Source organism: Populus nigra, chromosome 1, assembly GCF_951802175.1.
Source record: "Populus nigra chromosome 1, ddPopNigr1.1, whole genome shotgun sequence".
Taxonomy (NCBI): domain Eukaryota; kingdom Viridiplantae; phylum Streptophyta; class Magnoliopsida; order Malpighiales; family Salicaceae; genus Populus; species Populus nigra.
In genome coordinates this window covers 12,429,113-12,439,178 of record NC_084852.1, presented here as the reverse complement: position 1 = coordinate 12,439,178, position 10,066 = coordinate 12,429,113, and the positions used below count along the sequence as shown (strand labels likewise).

General features: G+C 31.1%; 1 protein-coding gene across 1 annotated transcript; it reads right to left on the bottom strand.

Annotated features, from left to right (window-relative positions):
- Positions 1-1,801: 1,801 nt before the first annotated feature.
- LOC133678796 (small ribosomal subunit protein mS80 (rPPR6)) lies at positions 1,802-3,811 on the bottom strand. Its single transcript, XM_062101306.1, has one exon. It carries the CDS (start codon positions 3,701-3,703, stop codon positions 1,976-1,978), a length of 1,728 nt encoding a protein of 575 aa, XP_061957290.1. The 5' UTR covers positions 3,704-3,811; the 3' UTR covers positions 1,802-1,975.
- Positions 3,812-10,066: the final 6,255 nt, after the last annotated feature.

The window sequence follows — 10,066 nt, the reverse complement described above, 5'->3', positions numbered from 1 at the left end:
ATCAAAAGATATTTTTTTAGTAGTAGAGCTGATAAAAGTTTTTTTTTTTTTTCATCAACACCATCTACTTTCTTTTAACAATCTAAGAACAAGCTGATAAAAAATAAATCGATAAACAAAATGTTTTAGAGTTTATATGTTTATAACAATTTATATCCTCAAGATAACATGCAAAAAAAAAATCAATAAAAAAATATTAAATTATTTATAAAATTATCATTATATTTCATTTGATAACTGATAAACCTTTATAATATTAATATTATAACTTTGCTATTAAACTAAAAAAACCTCAACCTCAGCCATTATGGTCAACTTCTTTTTATTTTTTCTTTTCCTTTTTAATTTTAAGCAAGCCCGTAAGAAAGAATTGAAGCCGTTACTATATATTTCATGTTTCTAGCAAGAAATCCTCTCTTTTCCTTGCTGGCAAGAAACCCTACCAACCACCATGACAATTCCTGGTGAAAGACCGAAGAAACCCAGTCGAGCTTCAGAAGTTTTATAATGATAAGGTAATGGTAATTTAAGAAACAAATCTTCTGAAATGGGATTTGTTTGTTGTGTTTGAAGCATTAGTTTTGTGAGTTTAAGAGTTGAAATGGAGTTTTGGTTTTGTTTATGGTTTTGTTTATGCAGAAATTTGCTTAATAAAATTGAGTTTTTGTCTAAGCAGTTTTTTTCTAAAATATTTTTTTACTCGAAAATATATTAAAATAATATTTTTTACTTTTAAAAAATTATTTTTAATATTAATACATCAAGATAATTTAAAAATAAAAAAATAATTTAAGATAAAATACTTTTAAAATATAAAAATAAATCCCCTCTAAACCCACTTCAATAAAGAGTTTCTTATGTGCAATGTAGATTAAAATCCCCAAGGGGCGTAGCGTGATGTTAAAGGATTTGAGATCTGTACAACAGGTCTCGAGTTCGAGTCAGAACGTGCATCTCTTGTAAAAGTCCGGGACAGCCAGGGTTTTATTCGTTTATCTGTGCCTACAAAGTACGCTTTCCAAGAGGCGAGGTTTCTTGAATCTAAAAAAAAAAAATGGATTAAGTTTCTAATGGATTTCTCCTATTTATGCCTACCCGATCCATCATTAGCAAGTGAATTGAATTTCACATAAACTTAAATTATCAATCCTATACAAACATCTACTAGTTTAACTACTAAAGACTTTTGCTATGAATAGAACATGATCATCAATCAATAACATAAATCCTTATATCCTCCTCTTCTTAATCGATAATTGATCTCTGCTATCTTCACTAATTGATAGTCAATTTCAGCTTTCTTCATTGATTTACAAAGTAAGCAAATATTCTTCTTAATTAAACTACACATGTTTTTTATTTTTAATATAAACCAGCATCAAGTCATGGAATTATCCGGTTCCTTAATTCAAGAATTAGCCAAAAACCTAACCAAATAACTTGCTGCACCAGAAGATGCACCTCAACAAAGAAAATACACCTCACATAACCAGTTAAGGTCCAGATCAGTTAATTTATCTTACCCCCATGAATAACAGATATATCAGGTAGCCCTGCTACATATGCATGAAGCAATATTAAAAACTCTTTCAAACGTAAACCAAAATAATGCATCTACACAGATACCAGCATTCTTTGCAAAACCTGTCCTGATTTGGGAAAATGGCAGCGATAAACATAAACATCACAGTTCATATATCACTGAAAACAGAGCCAATTTGTTGTAGTCAACAAACATCCAGCTTAGGCAGGACAGTGGGAGCACAAATCTGAAGCGAGAACATCAAATAAATGGATCGCATGAAAAAAATTGGAACTTTTTTCAGATTCATAGAATTGAAATGAGGTCGAATGCATGCCAACAAAATTGAACTGTAGAGTTTCACTCGTTATTTTATGGAAAAGGGCAAGACACTAACTACAAGGTAAAGACTTGGAACATTTGAAAGTTACACAAGAGAACAACACTAAAAATTCAGACTTCAATGCTTACTTCTTTTGCTAACCCCTCCTGCTCCAGCTCCTTGACTGCGGTTATAAGGCTCCGGGTGATTGAATTTAGATACAAGCCTTTCTCCTTCATTTCTGCAAACAGCTTCTCTGCTGTTCCCCAATCTAAGGACTTTAAGCAAAGTGATTGAATCAGCTTATTGTACTCATCTGCATTAGGTTGAACCCCAAACTTCTCCATCTCTGCCAACAACTCCAAAGCTTTGTCAAACTGGTCTAGTTTGCAATACCCTCGAATAAGTGCATGGTAAGTTACAGGACTCAGTTTAGCGTGCTTCTTTTTAGCTTCTGATAGTATGTAGCATGCCTCCTCCATCTGACCACCACTTGAATAACCACTAATTATAACAGTATAAGTGTACACATCTGGTTTCAGACCCCTACTTTCCATAAGTTTCATAATCTCTACTGCCTCCTTCATATCTCCACCCTTACAATAGCCACTGATAACTGTATTAAAAACAGCATTGCCGGGAGGTGGGCCCTCAACAATCATCTTTGAAAGTAACTGTTTAGCACCATCAAGATCTTTGATCCTACACAAACCACGAATAACAGATGAAAAAGGCTTAATCGCATACTTTTTTGCTTCTCCTTCAAAATCATTCAACATCTCCAAAGCTAAATTGACAGTTCCATCATCCCGGCAAAGTGATCCAATCAAAAAATAGAGAGCAGGCTTAGGTGGGCACTTGCTCTTCTCCTTTGCCAATAAATACACTTTGTGGGCATCTTTTGCCTTGCTCCCTTTACAAAACCAACAAATAATCTTACCGATTTTCTCACTATCAGGTAAGGGTCCTTGATCCAGCATCTTCTCACAAACTATCCAAGCCCAATCATAAAAGGAGCGCCTACAAAGGGCTTCAATTGTATAATAATATGTCTCGGAATCCGGGACACAACCAAAATCCTTTGATTTGTCAAAAACCTCTAAAGCTGCCTTCCCTTTACCTAACTTAGATAACAAAGCTATCAACTGATTAAGACTCCCTACACTCACCAAACCCTCATTCTTTTCGCCAATTTCCCTAACCAAATCCCACAAAGCATAAGCATTTTTTCTTCTAAGATCACTACTACATATAGAGGAAACAAGCACATCAATTACACGAGTAGTAACGCTAAGATCCTGCTTCATCGCCCATTTAAAAAACCTAATCAAATTCTCTCCCAAAACATGCGGGGTCTCGAGCACTTTCATCACAAACTCCTCATGTAAATCCAAGCTAAAAGTATCAAGAGTTGACTCTAAAGACCCATCATCACTACTTTGCAACAGATGCAGCACATTCTCGAACTTCTCAACATCTATCTCATAAGTCTCGCTGTCCACATTCTCTTCTCCAGCAAGACTGTCAACACTCACATCCCCCGAAGCACAAGTATCCATCCAGGCATTACCATTTTCACTAAAAGGCAGTGGAATTTGCTCTGATAAACCCTCAAACTGGGTATCATTATGTTCCCCAGAAATAATTGAAGAATCATCATTGGTAGGGGGGGAATGATCGTTTTCATTTGGGTTTGAAGAGAAATATGAGAGGAATCTAAGGTTTTCACTAGATTGAGAGGAAACCCATATGGAGATATGAGATTGAGAAGGATATACCTTGTTGCTGTTGTTGGGGTTTTTGGTTGCACCAAAGTTCCGTGCTACCACTCTGGATTTTGCTGCTATTGATCTCCACATCTCTCTCCCTCTCTCTCTCTCCGTCGCAGCGTCTGCAGGCGAGCTAGCTCTGTGAAATTTGAACGACCCGTTTTTTGGCCAAAAACCCTAACTTTGGAGGGGTTTTGTTCATCCAATCTAAAAAGGACCCACTTAACTGCTCGGGTCCTGCTTTTTTTGTTTCCTCTTAATTCGGGTGCTGACCTGACCCGCTAGGTATTAATATTTGTTTTCACTTTTCACCTTCTCTTTTTTACAGAGTAACTATTTTTACCCGTTTGATTATGTCGAAAATTAGAAGGTAATTTAAATTTCTCCGTATAATGACCAAAAACTCTTGTATTTTTTTTTTTTTGAATAACTATTGACACTACTCTTGATTCTTACTAGTAACCTCTAAACAAGGATAAGGAAATATGTTGGGTTAGGTGCCGTTAATGAATAATAAATGAACAAATTTTGAAATTTAAGATAATTTATCTTTCTTAATCCAATGAGATAATTTTTTTTATTCACTAGATTTTAGTATATTAATCTAATATTACAAAATATACTAAAACATATAGGTATAACACTATAGTAATCTACAATATCTATTTTTTTCATTTTTATTCTCAAACTTTTATTTCAATTGCAACTTTCTATGTCTAAATTAATGATCGATTTATTAAAATTTATTTTGAAAAGAAAAGATTCAACAAAAAAGAATCAAAGTATAAAATAAAAAGAAATCTTATGGTCAATTTCAAATTCGCTAGAAAACGATTTGTTTAATCTACCTACTTCTTTTCTCTTACTTTACAATTCCTTTAAGTTTTAATAATTTTCATCCAAAAGATCATTTTCTTAACATTATACTTCTTCAATTTGAGAGATGAAAGAAAACATCTCCTTAAAACAATGAAGAAGAAAGAAAGTTGGTAAACAACCACTTTTCAGCAACAAAACTTGTCTTATTAGGGATGATGAAATATTCTTAAAAAAATAGATCGGGTTTTGTTTAGATATTTTTTATCTAGTTGATTTTTATTTTTGTTTTTAAGTAATTTCATAGTGTTTTAGGATTGATAAGTGATTTATGGAGATTTTTATAATTTTTTTAGGTGAAAATAGGTTATCCCCCACTGCAAGCGACGTATTGTATGCATAATAAAAAAAAAAAGTAGTTGGCAAAAAAAAAACCATGCGCAAGCCTGAGCTTTTTATTTAATTAAAACTGGGTGTGGGTGTGTAGGCCTAGTCTATTAACATCTAACACTCCCTTTTTATCTCTTTCCATTAATTGTTTCTATTGAATTAGCTTAGTTTTTCAAATAGGGATTGATTCTTATTATACTTATTTTTACTTGCGTGATATTTTAAAGAGATTAGTTTGTTTTGTCTTGAATCTTTTTTCCTCTTGTATTTTATATAAATTAGTTGTATTTGTAAAAAAATTATATAAAACAAAAATAATTTGTTATTAACAACAACAATTAGCTGCTAAGATAAAATGAATAAAAATATTTAAAATAAAAAAGGGTAGTCGGTATAAACATTTACATATGCATTTGTTTTTTTTTTTCTACCATGAAGATTAACTTTTTATTTAATATTTAATTAATGTTAACAACTCCTTTTGATTTATCATTTCATATATTTCTTAATTTATTTTTTAAATCATAAAAAATATATATTTTTATTTCTACAAGGTTATTGCGATCTCAAACAAATATTCTTAAATTGGGTTAGAACTCAATTTTTTGAGTGTTTATTTTTTTTTTACTAGGGTTAACCTGAGTCAATCCAATATGTCATTGTCTTAATGTTTAAAAAAGATATCATCTTGAAATCTTTTTTAAATTAAACATGTTTTTACTAGTCTTTTAAGTTATCTCTGACATGCCAAGTCAAATGAATCATGTTAGAACAACTCCAAAAATATCTAATTTAAAGCCTTGACTAGATAAAGAGTCGTATTATGAGATTTTAAAATTAACTTAGATAATAATATTGTCAAAAAATTTCTCACTACCTAAATATTCTTTTTTTACTTTTTTTTTGTCAGACCTATAATATAATGCAAGCCAGTTATCTAGGAATTATCTAGGACTCACATACATGGATGGAGTTTAATGCTAGTAGCAAATAGAGGTTATCATATCCATGCAAAACGATATTGTTCTTTGTAAGAGTGATTCTTCACAAAACCACCTTGTTTTAATGTCTTTTAAAAAAATTTTGTTAGATGGGATGCAACTGAGCTACGAATAAAGAGGCCCTTTTCTGTTTTTTTTTCCTCTTAATTTTCTTCCTTTTTAATTAATCTTTACAAGATTTAACTCTTTAATAATCTATTCAAAATTTTCATGGAGAATTTTAAAGATTTTAAAATAGTTTTTCTCCTTTTCTATGTCTCCTTTCATCAAAATGAATACATAAAATAATATTGATAATAATCCATACATACTCTACAGTTTTTAATTTTTTTATGCTAGCATTTAGGATTAAATAGGCAAGGAGATTATAAAATTCATTAATATTATCTTCTTTTATTGAAAAGGAATATCTATTCATATCCCTAATAATAAAGGAAGTATATCTCAAAAATAAAGAGACCTATTTTTCCTTGCATTTATGAAACATGAGTTCTTTTAAGTTAATAATAATAATAATAATAAACAAAATAAGTTTACATTTAAATTTGGCAAATATCAAGGAAGTTATAATATAATAAACCAGGGATAATTACAAAAAAAATTCTATATTTTGATTTGTTTTTCATTTTAATCTAAGATTTGAGAATTTAAGGTTTGCTCCTTGAACTTTATACACACGCTAACACTTAACTTAAAAAATAAATTCAACAAAAAAATATTTGATTATTTACAGATTTGTCATTATATCTATTTTAATGACTAAAGAGCTTTCTTAGCATCAAAATAATGAAATTGCCATTTATAATTTATAATTACAATAATATCATCTAGAATTCCCTGAACACAAATTCCTTTTAAGAATTTCATTAAATAATTTCTGGGTATCACACATGCTAATGACTTGAAACTGATCACCATTTTAAGGCATACAAACATGAGGAAGCTTGTGTGATTTTACAAAGTTAATTAATGAGTCCTAAAATTCAAAATGCTTAGGATTAAGGTTGATGTGTTAGATAATTGGTTGATATCTTAGTTCAAACAATCTGATTCATTCTCCATAGTCAAGGTATTTGATGATTTGATATGGAAAGCCTAAAAGGTTCGTAACTAGTAACAGGTGATAATTGGTAAGCCAGGTGACTGATAGTTGTGGTATTAGCAGGTGGTGTATGGTAAGTCAATGTGACCAGTAGCTGTGATAGTAGCAGGTGGTACTTGGTAAGATAGATGACTGGTAGCTGTGGTAGTAACAAATAGTGTTAGGTAAGTCAGGTGACAAGTAGTTGTAAAAGATCTCATTTAATGGACGTAAGAACTCCCTAATGGTAAAATCAGTAACTTTATATAGAGAAAACGTGCAATGATATTTTAGAGAGATAAACTCTAAAAATATATATGATGAAAATGTTAAGAATAAAGAGAGTATGAGCATTTGACTTGAAGGATTCATGATGTATTTATAGCCCATAAATTTTGTCTTTTTATGGAGAGGAGGGATCCAATTGTAATTTCACTTTTATGACATTTTGAATTGTATTATACTCAAAACAATATGTATATGATTAATGAAAAATATTGAGAGACTCGTGTGAGGTCCTGAGAAAATTCCCTGACGAGTGTTAAGCTCGGGCAAGGTAATCGAGCCCATCAGAGGTGAAAGTGGATCCACGTGCGTTACTGACACGATCAAAGAGTTGATGTCTTATCCCAAGTGCAGGAGTGTCAAAGTAATAAATAACCCAGCAAGACCGGGGTCGAACCACAGGGAGGTGTATTATATAAATTATAAATAATAATAATAATAATAATAACAACAACAACAACAACAATGATGATGGTGATGGTGATGATGAGTTAAAGAGGACTTTGAGATGTAAGATAAATGTGAAGATTAAACAATGATAAAAACAAATGTCAAGGTTAGAGGATCCACTAATAGTATTAGAGATAAATAAAATATAAACTCTTTATAAATTATCAACATGATAATATTAATCATCTTATTTACGTAACACCATACTTATAAATTTTATCAGGTATTCATGATGCTAACTTATGTTGACAACAAATCAAGTTCCTCTCATAATAACGATGTCGGCCGAAGACAATGAAGGATCAAGTATTTGATGTACCAAGTGTTATACAACACAAATCTAGATTAACCATTTAACAAGCAAGGTATTAAGAATTAATAAGGTAAAAATGATAAGACATGTTAATAGCAAACTTTCTTGGATATAAACATTAAAGTCCATGTTGAGTTTATATTATACTATCCTAACACCATTAGTGAAACCTTTTCACCTTGACATAATTAACTTAACTAGACATTATGAAGAAGAAAAACATAAATAAACAATATAAGAACATAAATATGATATAAGTTAACTAAGTATAGTAAATTAAATGAAAAGCATGAACAAGAGATTAATGAAAGCAAAACTTAAGTATTACAAAAATATAAAGAGAGAGCAAGAACATGATCTTGATATGAAGAACCAAGATTCCTAAATGAATGGCAAATGCCTCCTTTTATAGGCTAAAATTCAGAACTATTCATTTGGTAATTGATTATTGATGTAGTGGCCAACTATTGATTTAGTGGACTTGGTGGAGAGCAACACTCAAGCATTTTGGCTGGATAAATTGACATTGATGCAATCAGAATTTGACAAAGTGTTCCGCATGAAAGTTGTTGGCAATCATCTTATCTTTCCACCCATATATTTTTAGAGCATTTGGATCATTATAGCTCGAGATATGGCTAAAATACTGAGTAGTGCTGCTGGTGGACGTGGTGGATAGCCCTCAAGCTCTTGTCTGGATGAAATGTCATTGTTGCCATCAGAATTTGAGCAGGTCTTCTGCATTAAAGTTGTTGAAAATTGTCGTTTCCTTCCACCCACCAAATTTCACATCATTTTACCTTCTAGAACTCCAGATATGGGTAAACTTTTGAGCAGTGTTTGGGCTGGATTGCAGGATAGATTCTGACTTCTCTTTTGTGGCCAAACTTTGGATTTGAAAATGGCAGATTTGGGTCTTCCACTATTCATGAACATTGTAGGCCTATTTCTTATCTTTCTATCCATATAAATTAAACTGAAATCCAAGATCTACAGCTTCAAATATGATCCAATAACTGAACAATATTCCAATTTGAATTGAATCGGTATCTCCTTTCTAAGCTTCGCCTTTTCTTTGTTCTTTCACTTTCAATAGTTAATCACATCAATCAATCCTTTGAATTGTGAGATATGCCTGCATTTAAAATGAGCATTTATCATAAATTAAAGCTATCTTATATTATCAGACTTGTTATTATAAAACATGCTCTAGTTAAGGAGTTATTGATACTTCAAGTGCAAAATGATGATATAAAACCTTGATAAAAATGCACTTTTAAGTACTAATCACACCCTTCAATAAGCTTATTACTAGTCCCTAGTAATCAAAGCGTTAAAATAGAAAAACAATTTGCAAGTTTCACAAAGTAAGGCATTCATCATTTAACTTCCATTAATCTATCCAAGTAAACAAACTCTCATTAAATTTATATATATCTGCTCGGTACCTCTTAAACAAAATATTAATAAACCTTTTTTTTTATGTGCTCAAATGTATGAAAACATAGATGATGAGGCTTTTATTGGAAGAAAACAATATTTTGTTCTAATGTTTAAGGTTAACTTCCTCGGGTTGGGATTATTATCCTTTTCTTTTTCTTTTTCTTTTTTATTTTTTTTATATACATATAACTTAAAACACAATGCATCTTTAACCCATGTAATGAGCTTTCAGCTAATGACTCCCAAACTAGTTGGTCTTAGGGCATTAAGTGTTGAGACACCCCTTCGGGCTTAATTGCTTAGATTAAGGAGGCTACGAAACCAAATTTATCTACGTTTTTATTATTATTATATATTTTTTGCATTTGTTTTTGTTTTTTTTTGTTTTTTTTGAATCATATACTATCCCTTTCCCTTAGTTGTTACCTTTAACAAAAGAACATAAATAATGTAATAATTCAATGTGCGACCCACAATCATATATTAAAGTGTGTATGTGAAAATGAAGGTTTAAGAATACTTGTTCAATTAGTATATAAGCAGAATCAATTGATAATAATGCGAGAGTTTGTAAACCTGAATATTTCAAGAAGTATTATGATAGACCTTGTTAAGAATGTTTACTAAGATGCGTCTCAAGAGTCACTTTAACAAAAGAACTCCTTGACTCTGTC